The 17,522-nt window shown below is 24.4% G+C and overlaps 2 protein-coding genes and 1 long non-coding RNA gene across 5 annotated transcripts in view; 1 reads left to right on the top strand and 2 right to left on the bottom strand.

Annotated features, from left to right (window-relative positions):
* Positions 1-878: 878 nt before the first annotated feature.
* LOC114127689 (folate transporter 1-like) lies at positions 879-13,075 on the bottom strand. The gene is made up of 9 exons (XM_027992007.2): positions 12,729-13,075; positions 12,018-12,188; positions 11,667-11,883; positions 8,881-9,017; positions 5,758-5,883; positions 5,568-5,661; positions 5,286-5,478; positions 2,186-2,327; positions 879-1,502 (listed from the first exon to the last, which is right to left on the bottom strand). The coding sequence occupies exons 1-9, from the start codon at positions 12,855-12,857 to the stop codon at positions 1,425-1,427; spliced, it is 1,287 nt and encodes a 428-aa protein (XP_027847808.1). The 5' UTR covers positions 12,858-13,075; the 3' UTR covers positions 879-1,424.
* On the top strand, positions 4,412-17,387 carry LOC114127690 (uncharacterized). Its single transcript, XR_003592699.2, has 4 exons — positions 4,412-4,743; positions 4,872-5,021; positions 6,159-6,239; positions 16,868-17,387. It is a non-coding gene; the product is annotated as an uncharacterized LOC114127690 (long non-coding RNA).
* LOC114127688 (protein misato) overlaps positions 13,227-17,522 on the bottom strand; it is a 67,986-nt gene continuing 63,690 nt past the window's right edge. For 2 of the 3 annotated variants that reach the window (XM_050202452.1, XM_027992005.2), the window contains exons 3-9: positions 17,378-17,461; positions 15,243-15,456; positions 14,822-15,075; positions 14,334-14,618; positions 13,941-14,251; positions 13,627-13,841; positions 13,227-13,530 (exon numbers count right to left, since the gene is read on the bottom strand). In XM_050202452.1, the coding sequence (XP_050058409.1) occupies positions 13,322-13,530; positions 13,627-13,841; positions 13,941-14,251; positions 14,334-14,618; positions 14,822-15,075; positions 15,243-15,456; positions 17,378-17,461 (1,572 nt within the window). In that variant the 3' untranslated portion in view covers positions 13,227-13,321. The remainder of the gene's footprint in view (positions 13,531-13,626; positions 13,842-13,940; positions 14,252-14,333; positions 14,619-14,821; positions 15,076-15,242; positions 15,457-17,377; positions 17,462-17,522) is intronic. The other variant, XM_050202453.1, reaches the window with a different exon arrangement.

Below are 17,522 nucleotides of genomic sequence, written 5' to 3' on the forward strand. Positions count from 1 at the left end.
AGTAGTTTCCATTTAATACTTAGCTGCCTAGTATACTATGAATCATTGACCTATAAACCACAGACTATATGCCTTTCATATGCTAATGACTCTTTTAAAGAAGTATCTGAAACATTTTGCATCTGAAGATGTACATCACTTAAAGCATTTTTCAACCTTCTTATTTCTTGTACGGTTCTATTATTTGTTTTTTTAATATTTTTTTGTGTTAACTGTTTACATCGTGTTATTATCTATTGAGTATTATAGCTTGAGTTTCTACAACCTCAATCTGCTATCTACGCATGCGCGTATAATGTGTATACTCGTCGCATATTTATTTCAATAACTGCATTCTCCCTGGAAATTTTACGTGTGAATAATACTGCCATTGATTAAGTATACTTAATCAATGATACTACGTTTTATCTATCAAATAAAATATATGCATAACAAATATTATGATATCTTGAAGATTTATTTTCATTTTGTGTTTCTATCATTATACTTATGAAATAACAAATAAATAAATAAACAACAGTAGTGTACTTTGGTTATATACAAACAAATTAATTCATATTAACTAATAACTAATAAGCAGGGCTCGGGACTTCAAGCATTTGCTTATTTTTATGGATTGACTTAAAATGTAACAGAGTGCTATGGAAGTGTATATGACATATTGTCATGTTACACGTTTAATTATGCAATTTGAAAGCGGTTTTTTGTTGCTCTTTTTCAACAATTTTCCAAAAGGATGCTTATTATAATATACGAGTTTATGATATAAAACTGAATACTAAAATAATATTAAAATTAAAATATTAAAAATTTAAAACTGTTATTTGCATCTAAAAAAATATTTGAATAATACTAGGTTTATGTAAAACAAGTTAATATAATTGCTTTTTTTTCAATCAACTTTATTAGAAAATTTAAAAAAATATTTTTTACAATTTGTTCTTTCAAACTTTATTCCCACATGCAAAAAAAAACATTTTTTAAACATGATCACATTTTAATAAAACTAATAATACTCTCTCTCTCTCTCTCTGCTCAGTGACATCATATGTTAACAAAAGTTAGATATACAGAGCTTTAATCATTAACTAGGTACATAATTGATTTTCAAATCAGATAATTATCAAAAATAATTTGAAAATAATTATGCTATATAGGTACTATACAGAGTATAGTGTATTTTATCACCATTTCATACGTAGGTATTACCTATGTGAAACAAATGACTAATACACAAAATAGGAATCACTGACTTAAAGTCTACAAGAACATAATCATTCTACTTTTTTTTAACCATGTTCTTTTTGGAATATTTGTTTAAACATGTTTTGTTATTTTAAATAAATAAAAATAAATAAATAAATGTAAATGTTTTTGGTTTAAAGCATTATCCAATGGTTCATAGTTGGCAGGTACTTGTGCATTTATTTTTTCCATTTTCTAACAGCCAAAACGCAGAATAATGCGGACATCGATGTAAACATCAGAGAAACTGTTAAAATCTATAGGAAAAAAACATTATTATTTTTTATAATAATATATACTACATATTATATAAAGCATAAGTCCCATAAGAATATGTATCATAATTTCGATGGATAATGACTAATTGGTACTGTAGGTATCTACAGTATCTAGGTACATAGTTCAATTATATAAATGATTGTTGATATTCAATAGGATTAAAAAAAAACTATAATTACTTTATTAATTGTTTTTTTTGAAATAAATAACAAAATGATGAAATAAGACATACCTGTGGATTATATAAAAAAATTGTACTTAAAAATTTACCCAATGTAAGATTTTTTAAAAATATTTTTACATAATAATATGTACCTATTGTACCTACATGTTTTTTTTACATTTTTTAATGTTAAAATTTAATTTACAAATTATATATATTATTTTTATGATTTACTTCGTGTGCAACATATTTCTAACCACACCTCTTTTGAGGCAGTCCTAAGTTTGTAAAATAGAAAGGAATTTGTGTTGTGAAAAACAGGAATCATGAATAATTAAGATACTTATTCGTAAAACGTTTTTCAATGGAAGCTGTTTGGAAACTGATCTTTTTGTAAAACGGGAAATGAATGGACTACATCCGAAAAAATGCTATAGGATTATTAGACGCCCAAAAATGTATATATCTAGTTAATAGTATTTATATGAAATAACTTACCTGATTTTTTGTTCCTATAACAACAACAAGACCTTGGATAAATAATAATGTAAATATTGAGATTATCAATAATGACATAAACAAATTAAAACCAAATATTAGTCCATAACTGTCTGGTTTTATATATTTCGCAACTTCAGAACTAAAAATAATATTCATAATATAGATTAGATACAGTGTTATGTGTCCTAAACCCCGTCAAATGTCAATAGAAAACTTAATTTTTACTCATTGTTTGAAGATACATTTTTATAATAAAATATAGGCATATCGCATATCACATATTTATTAGATATTTATACGTATACGGTGTAGTATATCTTTATGGTAGGTATACCTATATAAATATAAAATTTTCCAAAAAATAAAGCAATTGACGGGGATTAAGATGATAAAACGCCAATAGAATATCTATAATATTTTTAAAAATTATTAAGAGTGTGCAAGATATCAGTTTTTAACTAAATAAAACATTCAGGATGATACCTGTTGATTTAAAAAATTGATTTAATCGATACTTTTTAACCTACGTCCTATTTACATAACAAATTTAAATTGTACTTAGAGGTATAAATTTAGGGTTTCTATAGCTATAGAAAATTTATAATTAGTTTAATGCCAATAAGATAATAAATTCTAATTATATTCTTAAATTTTAAGTTCTAAGTCAAACAATATCGTCAATAGTTTTATAAATCGGTAATATTGATCATAGGATAACCTTGTCATCAACATTTCCGCGGATAGATAATTTATTATTAGTTGCTATAATATTAATTATACAAATAGTTTTAGATTCTGAACGGAGTGATGAATGTATTGATTTTACAATGGTGTATGTTTTTTTATTTTGTCTGTGTACAGCATAACTAGTCGAAATAATGCTTCAATTTCAAACTTCGGGGTGGTTTCCGATGGGAAAGTGAATATCTGTGGTACATTATAGAGGTAAAAAGTAAACATTTTCCAACAGTTTTCAAAAAAATCGAGAAAAACAAAAAATAAATGACGGAAAAACGGGATTTTTTACGCAAAACCAGTTTTCGACCGAATCGATTATTTTATATGGTTGTAATTCAAAAACTAATCACTGTAAATACTTGAAATTTTCACCAAATGTTTATGTTAGTATTATCTATATACAGTTAAATTTTCAAAAATGACTTTTTTTGAGTTATTTATAGACAACTGAAATTTTCAATTTTTCTGAAAATATTTTTTTGAAGTGTCGATAAAATTTTTTTGGCCCATTCAAAATACTTGAAAATTTTATACAAAGTTCCTCATATGTTATTCTTATAGTGATTAAAAAATTATAAGAATACATAGGCACAAATTTTAGCATTTGAAGTTCAAATTTTGACAAAACTTCGTCAAAATCATGAATATTTGCAAATTATTTTGTAGGTATAATTCATAAAAATGTTTGTATAGGTAGCTAAGAGTTGAAAATTTAATACAAGATTTTTCATAAGTTTAGCTTACAATAATTATAAAAAAACTTAAATTTTGGTGTATTCAAGCTATTAAAACATAAACCACCTTTTTCACCAACCACTGGAAATTATATCCTAGGCTGACAAATCATCTTCGTTCAAAATCATTTTTCGTATACAATGATACCTATCATTGCATTCAAATTTAACCTACACTAGTCCGAGGTCCACCCCACCCCCTAATGTACAGCAGAACGGTACCCACTTGCCCGCTTTTTTTTTTGTTACCTACAATCTACTTAGAACAAAAGTGTAAAGTTAAGTCATACGCTTTTCATAATTCATATTATAAATATATTATAATTCAAAAAAATAAGATAAGTCGGATTTTTTTTTATCAATAAACTTATATTATGTATTATTCATAAATAATAAAACCTATATAGGTTATTGAAAAAATTAAAAATATTAAATGGTTATTATTAATTATGAATTATTTAAATTACATGATAACCCACTAAGTCGGTAATACACTGTACACTTACGTATAATAGTTTATAATAATTAATAAGTACCAGGTAATAAAATAGATATTTTAGTATTAAAAGTATTTATTACGTAGGTACCTAAGCTAGGTAATTAAAATTATCTTAAATTAAACATTTTAGTTTCAAATAATAGTACCTACATTAGTACAATCGCACAATTGTTCTATTCTGAGGTACAATTACCTATAATACCCACGTGACTATAAAATATATTTTATTCAAGAGTTCTAGACAGTAGACTACAGGAAATCTAGGTATCTCTTCGAGTATAAATTTTAAAATGCAGCCATAAATGAATTACAACTAATCAGTGAGCAATGGCACTAAAGGCAAAAAGATTTTATTATATATTTTCTTAATATTTTTATTTTTATCTATTCTTTAAGAAGTTAATTATAGGCTCCACTGAAAATGTTGACGTAAAACCCATGTATTTATATACATATTCATACAGTAAAAATTGTTTATAATGACGTTCAAGGGACAAAGGAAAATAGATCATAATGAACGTTTGTCATAATAATCAAAATTATGAAGAAAAAAAATTGTAACTTCAATACATATAGAAAAAAAAGTAAAGATTTTAAATTAATTAATTAAATTATTATTTTAGAATTAAATAATTTACAACGTTTTATTAAAAAAAAATCTGTTATTTTAGATTTAACTTTGTATGAAAATCACATTTTATTTTCTTTCTAGTTCTTCAAATTTTGTTTTTGGACTACATTATTCCAATATAACCAAAAATAACCGTCAAAACATCCGTAAGCCATTACACAGACGTCATAATAATGGATACAAATTAGTACATGCAATATATAGGAGTCTTGCAGGGATTTTTAAACTAAGGTCATTAGTTTATTACACATTTATATACTATTCTAAGTATGTCATTAAAACCGGTGTCATTATAAACGGTTTCTACTGTATATATAATTATATAACTGAAATTAAATAAATGGTTAATAAAATATATAGTTTGCTTAAACTGTTCATTATGTTAACGTTAAGTAGGTAGGTAAGTAACGATTAAATATTTAAATGGTCATTTTTAAAATGTTAAAATGTTTATACTTGCACATTCCTGAAAAATTACTGGTAATAGTATCATACGTAGTTATAGTTAATAACACTTGGTAACAAGTACCATACGATATGTATAATACATATAATATCCATAGTGAATTGCAGTAATATATTATGAATAATAATAAAGCCAAAACAAAGGTTCCAGCTGTGAATATAATATCACCAAATTTTTTCCAATCATAACTCAAATGACCAACTGCATATGCACCAGCTGCACCTATTAAACAAGCATATCTATTGTTTATTTTGACTAATTATCTTAACATATTATATTAAAATTTAAATAATATAATAAAGGTACAGTACCACAAAGAGTATGTATAGATTCGACAGCGCCATTCATTAGTTCTATTTTATTTTGGTTCACATCCTCCCATAAAACTTGAATATACGTTGCAACCTGATAAGAAATAAAGTAATTAAATGTTCCTAATAGAACACAATTAGTATACATCAGTAAAAAAAAAAAAAAGAATTGTAATAATACATTACTTACTATAATATTACCAACAACAGCAACTATCCACCAAAAACATTTTTTCACTACATACGTATTTTTATATGCCGATTGAAAGTCATCAAAAAGCATCTGTTTAACTTCTTTAAATTTATTGACTTTATTCTAAAAATAAATTATAATTAAATTTAAAATGTGTTCAATTAAAGTATTTAGTATTTTTTGTTATAATTTATAATATTATACCATAATAAATAATGTAGGTACCTACATATTATTATTTATTATTATTGGTAGGTGTATACTGAAAACTTAAGCAAACAAAAACGATTATTTATTAGAATATTTGAAGGAGAATTAGTCTATTCAAAATAGTACATATTTTCTTCTTTTTTGTAAATTTTAAACTATGAAAAATAATAAGGATGCATCTTTTGCAGCTTGTACATGACGTGACAGGCAAGGATTCAATAGGGGTGATAAAAAGTAAAGTTAGCGGACGCTTTCAATCAAAATGGATAGTAAGTATTTTTTTGTTTTTTTTTTTCAATTATTTTTTAAATAAACATTTTGAATACTGTAGTCTAGATAAATTATTTTCAACTGTTTTCTGTAATTCTTTGTTTTCTTATAATTAAATAATGTAAGTATATGTACTTTTTGATTTAAAAGTATTGAAATTCACACGTTTATGAAAATAGGGAAAATCTAACCCTAGTCCACCACAAAATCTTAATCTCCCTTAAAAAATTCACGAGCGATTTAGAGACATAGACTATTTTATATGACGTATTCAGTATTGGTACAAAGTACTTATATTCAATAAATTTCTCCAAATTTTCTCAACAGCCAACAGGATTATACGTACTATTAGGTATAAGGTATTTATATATATATATATGTAAAAAAAAAACAGTGGTCACTGAATGAAATATCCACCTAAGAATACATTGCCTATGTAAACAGAATACTAGTGGCATTGCAATATGTATTTATTATCTAATGGTTCTAATGTATTATATTTATTTATTTATAAATGACAACAGTAAGTTAAAGTACTAATATCAAAACATCGACTGATCATGTGTATTTTGTATCTAACTTTTCAGTAAAATTACAAGTTATCTATACAATTTCCTGCACAAAATTTGTACTTATTTTGTTTGCATTCCTAAATATTCTAAGATCCAAAATAAAAGAACAAACTAATAACAATAAAGTAGACACAAGTATATAATATACACAATAATAATAATTTGAATAATATTAATAGATAATAGGTAATTTTAATAAGTACCAAAGAAAGTCAAACGATTAGAAAGATGGCAGGTACCTAACTTTATACAAAGAAAAAAATATGTTTAAATAGTGGCTAATATATTATAAGCATATTTTTTAACCCCTTTCTGCATATTTTACCAAAAAATGGCACAAATTAGTTTTTACTATTTATTTCACTTAAAAATTATCCGATTTTAATACTACTTACATGGCCAAATTCGGCACAAAAAACTGAACAATTTTGATCAAAGGTACTTCTATCTAGCGATAAAATTGTATACCATAATTTATAAAATCTTTATTAAATATTTTATACAGCATTATCATATTTCGCGCGTTTTTATTTATTGATAACAGGACTTTTTAGTCACCGTTCATCATTCAAAAAAAAAAAAAAATGGGTTATAGGGTTTTTGCTGCAGATTCTAAAAACGTTAGTATATATTTGTGGCTATAATAGTTGGTAAATTATAACCAAAATAGACTATGACACTATGTGCCATAAAAGGCACTACGTTCGATAACGACTCGGATAACTTGGTCATATTTGGCACTAGGTACATGCACAAAATTATGGCACATACATATTTTTGGTGTGCGTTGTGCCATAAATGGCAAACATAAAATTTTGGGCTTTGTAGAGTCAAAAATGGTTAAAATATTTTTTTAGTATTTTTCCATGTCATCTTAACCTCAAATCTATACCCATATTATTTTTGAAAAAAATGATTAATTCATGCATTAATTTATATAGGCTATAAATTATAATTGATAAGGCCCTTTTGAATTTGTTTTTTATGCACATGTCTATACACAGTCCTTATTCAGTCATGACTGTTTACTAATAGGTATTAAAAAATCCACTCGTAGTATATTACCTCCATTTTAGAACAACTAAACTGATATTATTGTTTTTAACTTAGGTACCTATTACGTAATAATTTATTTTAAAATATTAGATATCAGCAACTTAGCTGTAAGAATATTTCTCGAGTTTTATTGATTTTATGTTCCCGCCATCTATGATTTCTTGATTATTGATGTTCAAAGATTTAAAACTAAATAAACGTATAAATATAAAATTTATATAAAACTTTATAATATTAACTTTATAAATATTGTAAAAAAGGTATAAAAGCCAACGTATAAAAACAAATATTCTTCTTGGTTTTAAGTTTGATAATAGATCAATAATTACCTACTTTAATAGTAACGATAACAAAATATTGGTTCTACTAATAGTAAATACAAAGAAGTACCTACTACAATTCCCTTAAAAAATACACAGGAGAAATAAACTTATGAATACTCGTATATTTAAGTATATTAATTATATGTATCTATAAAATACTATAATTTTAAAATAATTTCCAGTACTTATTTTTATCATTCGAAAAAATAAATAAAAAAATTCAAGCAAAAACGAACAATTTTTATGCTAATCTATTTTTCGAAAAAATCTAATAATCGTATAATATTGAAAAATATTTAAATTTTGTAAAACTTAAATTTGAAATTTAAAACGTATAGCTTTAAAACAGTCTATTCTAGAATTTTTTCAGAGTACCAAACTTTTATTTTAACTTACTTTTTATAATTTTTGTTATCAAGATAAAATTAAAAATTATTTGAAATTTGAGTAAATCAAACATTAAATAATTTTAAATAAAATAAGTTAGTGTTACGATAGGATATTATTTAATAATAACGTGGATACTACAAATTAATTTTGCAACTTTTGGTTACTTATCTAAAAAATCATGCAATTTGTGGTACCTATTCGGTTATTAGATCAGGTTAAATATAAATCATATAGTTAAGGATGTAGGTACAATAAATTATTTTATAGGTACAATATGTTATTTATTCTTAATTACTTACTGATGTATTATCATCAATGATAACTCCGATAGGTTGTTGTAATTTATTGTTTAATGTTAATTCTTTATTTCTATGAAAGTATAAACTGTGTTCTACTTTAGGGAGAACTAATGACCATAGTGTTACAAATGAAGTACCTATAAATAAAACAACAATCTAAGTTATTAAAATTATCTATTTCAAATGGCCAACAAATGCGAAAAAAGACGAATTTAAAAAAAAAATGGTTTATTATTATAATTAGTAATTATGAGTACCATATTATTGGTTATCTTTTATATAAGTCGTATTAACCATTTTAGTTAATGACGAATGCCTACTACCTATAGCACTTAACTATGACGTGGTAGTAGTGGTATTACCTATTTTTGTTGTCAGTTATGACTAAGTTATATACTACCTACTTATAGTTTAATTTTATAGCTAGTCTACACTTGCTTAATAAGAAAAAGAAAATTAACTAGAGATGTACCTAATGTAAACCTACATCTTATCGATTATAATTAATATTAATTATTATTATTAATTTTATATTTAACTTTTTAAACACGGCAAATTTAGGGTTTCTATAAGTCCATTTCCGACCAAATTCTTTTATTTCAATAATTTAAAAACCAACAATTTTCAATATTGATATTTTGATAAAAGAAAATACTATTTTTTTTTTAGGAGATAGCTTATTACGAGAATTTTTAACCCGATTAAAAATTAAAAACTGATATGATATTTTATGTAGAAATTGTTGATAGGATGTAGTTCGTTATCTTCATGGCGATGATACACGTAAATACTTAATAATATTTTATTTCTCAGAACACAAAATTTCTCGCTATTCTTTAATAATTTTTATATTCTGAAATTCGGACGATGCAAAAATGTTTTTATTTTACTCCTAATTATTGGAAACAGATTGTTGGTGTTTTGTCAGTATGTGTTAATATATGAATGCTTATTTAATTTATCAAAATAATTTAAATTGTATATCAAAAAGAATATTTTTTAATACATTTTAAATATTATTTTTAATATTAAATCTAATGCATTATTGAAGGTTCTATAGTTGGTTAACTATACATTTATATTATAGGTACCTACTAAGATCATGAGTGTGTCACTGATTTTTATATAATGTTTTAACTTTCTACAGTTGATTTTCATTATCATTGTTCAATTAAGTTATACTTAAATATCAGCTAGGTAAAATTTTTCACTTTAAATGTTACCTATATAAAAGTTAAATTTTAGTGAAAATGTATTTAGAAGGCAATTCCAATGCAAACATAATTTTATTTTTCCCGTTATAAATATTTATTTAGTGTAAAAAAATTTTAATTGCATAATAAATAATAATTCAAACATATTTTACAAGCACGAAGTAATAACGTTTTGAAACGTTAAAGTTTTTTTTTTATCTAATATTAATATAAACAAAAGTAATATTTTTTAAATAAATGGTGTAAATAAAAATACTAATATTTGAGAATACTATTAATTATTCTTATAATGATTTTCAGTAATAATTTCTTTTATTTGTATTATTGGTATCAATGGTATGAATATATTTTTTTTATTTTTTCCTACCTCTACATTATTGTTTATATGTTTATACATTATACATTTTTGCGTAATATTTTTCTTCTGTGAAAGAATGTTGAAGGTATTAAGGATAAACATTTTTAAAAAATGTTAATTAAAATGGGTTATTTGGACTTAAAAGCTAAATATTAAGTAAACTGAATTTTATTTTGGGTTAAATTATATTTAAAAACATCAATCAGAGCAAATTTTATTCCATCCTCAATAGTTTTTCAATAGGAAATAGGCTTGATTTTATTATTGGAATGAGTCTTGTAAAATAAGTTATGAAAACATTTTTACTAACTCCAGATAAATGGCGAATGAACAAGATTCTGCTTATTCGCTTAGATTTTATGTTCTTTAATTATTTAATATTACCACCCATGGGAGCGATAGTGAACCATGGAATCATTCGTAAATAGTTTTGGACACCTTTTCGTTACAAATAAATGAAATGGGTAAACGACTCAAAGTGTAGGTATCTTAATAAATAGTATAAAAATAGTGAAAAGTCGGTGCTTGTATTAGTTTAACTCTTGCAGATACTTAGTATATACATGGGCGCCCATAAGTAACATTTTAGGGGGGTTCAAAATAAAAAAAATTCTCAAATGTAATGTAATAAAGAAGATAATAATAATATTATGGTAATATTTATTGAGATACAAGTTTTAAATATTTTTTGTCCAGGGGGGGGGCAAGTGCCCCATCTTGCCCCTCCCAATGGGCGCTCATGAGTATATACATATAGGCGCGATTATTTAGTACCCCCAAATTGTTTAATTTTAATTTAGATTTTAATAGTAACAGGTATCCATAACCATCAGATAATATCATGAAAAAAATAGAGGAGCTTCAGCACCCCTAGTCATTTCATTGAAATTGCGCACATGAGTATATTAACTATAAAATATCAAATAGGTAATAGACACACACACGCATATTAAATATAGTTAATGAGAAAATAATATTGTCTAAATTCACTTTTTATTTTATTGTTAATTAAATATATATTATAGTTGATTGTCTATACTCTTAAAAGTTAAAATAATTGCCACGCTGCTAGGTATAACAAACTTATCGAAAATTCAGAAAAATAAATTGCATCAAAATTAGTGTTTTTTTTTTTATCTTATTGGCCATTCAATTTAAGTAAACAGTCCCAATAGCGTAAAAATTAATACAGGTATTTATTTTATGATACATACTAAATATACTGATATATAGTAGATAAACTTCGTTCAATAAGTGTGTTGAAACAATAGTTTGCGCAATAAATCCAGACAAGAATCTGCCGAATAACATAGATGCTTTCACTAGACTTGTGATTTTTTGATAATATTGTTTGTCGTCGACCTTGGCATACAAATACGTAGTGAACGCAACTTCTGATGAATAAAAAAATCCAAAGAACACTTGTTCCATCTGCGATGTAGGTATTTTAATTGAAAAATTATAGGTATTCATTATTCTTGGTTATTGGTTATTAATATTGTTAGTACTATACAAGTAGGTATACATAATGTATTAATCTCAACAGGAGTCATTTAAAATCTCACTTGAACTCTGTATAAACTTGGTGTTCCTAATAGTAAAGCATATGTTAAAATTCCAGCAATTCCATCTGCAATAATCAACGGTTTGTACCGAAAATAATCTGTAATCAAGAATATTACAACAGCTAATACTAGACACGAGTAAGTCCCCACTGCATATATTTCTTCGTTGATCTATATCAAAATAACAATTATAAAATATGGATTAATATTAATATTATTAAAGTTTTAAGAATATTTTACATTAAGTCATACTTCACACCCACGGGTGAATACCTATAGATAGTTTTTGATAAGTAGGTAGATCTGAACTTCATTATTAGGGGGTTTCATTATTACATCTAAATAATATATTCCCATGGTTTAATATGCGTTGATATTTTAAAAATTATAAGAAATAGAACTAACCTAGCTCTACAGAATTGCTTTTAAAATTTTTTAGTTAAAAAAAAATTTAATATTACTAACTTGAAAAAATTACGTTATTCATAAGTCATAACGTTCACTTTTAATAATATAAGTGATGTGCAATTTATTTTTCTAAGAATCGGTATTTAAAATATAGTTAAGTAGATATTTAAACAGTAATTAAGTCGTTAGTTTTATTTTTACTCAATGATATCAGAAATAGTACCTATATATTTATTTTACTTAAAAATTCAAAATATTAAATAAAAACATTAAAATAATAATAATATAAATAAAAATAAATACCTGGTCTAATGTGAAATTCATACTTCTGAGGAAAGACGTGAAAAACGGCTCAATTGGTCGTATTTCTCTAACCATAGCAAAAACACAAACAAGCAAGGAAACAGTTTTCCAATTTTTTGAAGTATCCATGATTTGAAAATAATTTAAATAAAACCGTTGTGTATATGTAAGTAAAAATAGACCATCTAATATCAATATTTATTATTTAATATTGATATCAATTAAAGAATGTTGAATTTGATAATTGCTCAAATACAAATTGATCATTTGAACTTAGGAGTAATATAGTAGATTTCCAACTAAAGCAAACGATAATACACGACAAGTATATGTTTATTTTATGTTGTCCATACGCGCGCGCATACGCACTCACACAAACACAACGTAGTATGAACGTAATTCGCCTTGAGAAACATATTTCATTGTATAATGTACCTAGTAGTTCACTTAGCATATAATAAATAATCTATACATATTATGTAAATAATAATAATAATATTGTTTATAAATCGTAAAAATGTTTTTATTTATTTTAAATTTAAATCATTTAACATATAATTTTCGGAAAAAACTAATTATATTATTTGTTCAAATTACAAACAGTCGTTTATTAAATAATTATCACTCAAAACAAGAAGATTTTCAATAGTTTCTTTATAATCCATTACATCAATTCCATAGTTAAACATGTGACTCAATTTTGAACCTTTTACTTTACTTGAATCATCGTTCAAAGCTATAAACATATCTCTCATTGAATTACTGTTATGTAAACCACTAATAGCTGTACTTTTAGCGACCACTAATATGAAAATTTATAAAATACAAAAGATTAATATTTACAAACTATATTAATATGTATCAATCCTATGTCATAAAATAATCAATAGGTAGTTACCAGAAGTAGATGATCTAGATAATGATTCTACAAATCCATGCTGGTTAATAGATTGAGCAAATATATTAGGGAACGGTGCTATAGTCTCTAATGATGAATCAAATGCATGCACTTCTGTCATTCGCACATGATCACAAAAAGATATAAATAATTTGAGTAAAGCACTAGCTGATGTACAATGATGAGATGGATTTTTTGAATCCCTTATGAGATTACTGAAATTAAAAAAATATGTATAGATTATAGAAATTATTCACCATCCACATTATTAAACAAATTAATATAATAGAACTTGGTAAAGATTAAATACTAACTTAGAATATAGCATGTTTTTAGTTATGCCTCTCATAACGATTGTTTGAGCTACAGACATTTCTGTAGTACAATGAGGTGAAATTGGTTGCCATAAGGGTAATTTTGCATTCTGTAAGTAGTCAAGTAAATTTGACTTTGAATCAAACCCAAGAGGTAGTTGTATTGAAGCTGATACAGCCTTTCGGCCTAAAGGGGTCAACCTAGTACAAATATTTTGCATACTATCATTGTCTGAACGACTTCTATAGCCCAATGTAAATGTATCTATAGCTGATGCTAAAATAGCACTGGAATGATAATCTAAATTGTTCTAAAATGTAAATTGTGAATAAATCAAACTATTATAAGATAAATCATTAAGTGTGTAAAAATATATTATAGTTATACTGTACTTTGTAAGATAAGTAATCCAAATTAAGATGATTTTGGCTCTTTGTCCATCCTCCAGATGATGTAGTCAATGGTACAAACATATTTGAATGATCGAACAGTGAAGAAAATAATAATGAGGTGTTAACTGCTTGTAATTCAGAATTTTCGTCTTCAAGAATATAATTATCTGACATTACAGGCATAGCAATAATATTTTTATTAGAATACTCATCTTTTAGGTATTCTAAAGCTTTACAAGCCAAACCGCCAAAACCATTCAATGAATCCATTGAAATATGAAATCCCTAATATTTATGAATATAAAAATATACCAATAAATATCATTAAAACAAATATGTAAGCAAATAAATTCTTGCAATTAAAAGAAACAATTGTAAATCTATATCGGTCACTATTGCTCAAATTTATGTCTATAGTCTAATTAATTTGAAAAGGTAGAGCTTTATTTTTTGAAATTAATTTTAAGACATTGCCTAACATAACGTACCTGTAAATAATCACATTCTTCTGCATATAGTCTTAAATTATCAGTCCAAGTTTCCTTCATTTTATATGAATCCCATACTGTAAGACCTTGAGAAAAGTTATTAAACTCATTACTTGAATCATTATGTTTATACTCATCAATTGATGTAATAGTTCTTGGATGAAAACGAGCTTTCAAAAAATCTGACCAAATTTTAACATCATTATCTAAGTCGTATACTTTCTCGGCTATATTTATTTTCTCATCGCCATCATCTAAATATATTAAACAAAATGTTTTTTATTTTATTTTGTACATAAAATTAAGGCTTTCAAATTAAAATTTATTAAAAAGAAATAAAACAAAAAAATTCTACTTGAAGAAGTAAAAAAAATTATATTTAACTAAAAATTAACTACCATACATATTAATTAAAACTTACCTATAAATAGTTCTTGTTTAGCTAAGTCTGAAAAAAATTCATTGCTAGGAATTTTTTCTTCTTGAATAGTTTGAATTTTAGTTGAACAATTCAGTATTTCTTCATCTATATTGCTACAATTTAAATCATATAAGCCTCTATGTACATCCGGTAATTGGTAAAAACTGTTCTTGAGATCAACACACAGCATACGAGGAGTATAGGTTACCTCGCCCTGTTTTAAATTTTAATTAGGTGATTAATATTTACATTCAATTTTTTTGATTAAATGTCTAATAATTAATAAATATCAATTTTATTTGAGAGCTATGTAATACAATTTGTTAGTAGTCATATATATTTTGGTTTATTCAAGAAGTAATTCATAAATTAAAAATTCAAATTGATTTTCAATGAGATATATAATAAAATATTATACTTAAATACTTTAGCAAAATGATAAATATAAAAATTAATTATTCAAGTATAATTGAACTAATTATATTTATCTAATTTTTCTTTTATTCAATAAATATTAAACATGGTTATTTTTGATTTTTCAAGATTCCATTAAATAATATAACATGAATTATTAGAATATTGTAAAAATGTTTTATTTTGTGGTTATAATTGTATAAAACTAAATTACAATACCCTTTCAAAAATTTAATTCAAGAATATAATATTTTATTTCATTTAGGGTATTATAAAATTTAAGTTATGTTTTTTATTGTTAAGTTGATTAAATAAAAACTAATAATTTATTTAGTTAATTTTTTTTTTAGAGTTTCATTTCTTTTTAAGTTTTAAAATTAACATCAATAAAAAATGTATATAATAGTGTAGTAAATTGACTTTATATTATAGATCATATAGGTAAGTCATAGGTATCATTAGAATATTTAGTGACCAACTGATTGCTTTATTAGTTTAAAATGTATATTTATATTACTTTTCTGGGAAGATGATTAAAAATGATGAGTAATTAAGACTTATTCGCTTATTGCTTTTTTGTTTTATTTAAAACTCAGAATTTTCCAAGTATAGACATTAAAAATAATAATAATAACAGTATACATCTGTAACTGATAAATATATAACGTAAGTTAGAAATTTAAAGCTGTATATGTAATAACTAATAAGTATTATATTAATTACTTAGAAAACATTTTTATCATAATTATTATTTTATAAAATTACAGTATCGACTTCATAGAAATTGCTCATAGGGCCAATAAGTAGATTATAATTGTGTATAGTAAATATATTAAATTTTGTTAGAAGGTACTTATTAGTTATTAGTTACAGTTAGTACAGGGACATTATAAGACTTTAAGACTTGTTTTTTTTTATGTAATGCTTATATGAAAACAATGTATATCTTTCTTTTAAAAATATTTATTAACTAATACAACAAAATATTAATATATTATAATTTATTAATTATTAGTAGTATTTTACTAATATTTTTACCATAATTTTTCAATATTTTAGTAAGTAAGTATAAATAGTATAATTAGTAGTTATAATTTTTATATTAATTGTTTAAGTTATAAACTTTTTACTTAAATGCTATATTTTTTCAAAAGATTTTTTATAATTTATTCATAAAATGCATTACAAGTCTAATTAAATTCATTTTACAGACCATCAGACCTGCTACAGTATTTTCATTCATCCAATCATGGTTTATTCATAAGCAAGAAAATTAATTTTACAGTGGAGCAGAAATTTCTGGCATATAAAAGATATACCGCAAAAATAATTTTAGACTTGAAGTTAACATATCATTTTCTTAGAAACAACAGAATAGCTGCACCCATTTTTTTTTTTATTTCTTCCTCTTTCCTTATTTTAACTTTTGTTAACCAAAATTCTTTAGGTAATATAACTTCATCAAAAAACTGATCTTGGTTTATTATATTAAACATTATTTTCTCTCAGTTTCCATTAACCGGGACAAATTAAATGACTGACTAGGACACTGAGGTATGCTGTTAAAATTGAGACGAATGGTAAGCCTACTTATAAGGTACCTTCTTTTATACTTCTAACTTTGAAAACAATTTTTGACATTTCATGATTTTCTTAAGAACATATTACTTAAATATAAAACTACCTTTGAGTAAAACAAATTTTTTTCTTTGTTTACCTACCTTTAAATTAACACCTTCCCTATACAAGACATCATGACATATTTCTAGTGGCTTACTGTTTTCATCATAAGTAAAACTTGCTTCCTATGAAATAGATCATTTAAATATTTAATAACTTTATTTTATTAATAATGGTATGTAGGTG

The sequence above is a fragment of the Aphis gossypii genome, chromosome 3, assembly GCF_020184175.1.
Source record: "Aphis gossypii isolate Hap1 chromosome 3, ASM2018417v2, whole genome shotgun sequence".
In the NCBI taxonomy this organism is placed as follows: domain Eukaryota; kingdom Metazoa; phylum Arthropoda; class Insecta; order Hemiptera; family Aphididae; genus Aphis; species Aphis gossypii.

What these genes read in the sequence shown, in the direction of transcription:
- LOC114127689 (XM_027992007.2), bottom strand. Translation starts at nt 12,857, where the DNA reads ATGGATACTTCAAAAAATTGGAAAACTGTTTCCTTGCTTGTTTGTGTT. An exon ending in TGAATTTCACATTAGACCAG is followed by an intron (nt 12,189 to 12,728) that starts GTATTTATTTTT and finishes ATTTTGATATAG; the next exon opens with ATCAACGAAGAAATATATGC. An exon ending in TCATTGATGATAATACATCA is followed by an intron (nt 5,884 to 8,880) that starts GTAAGTAATTAA and finishes ATTTATTTTTAG; the next exon opens with AATAAAGTCAATAAATTTAA.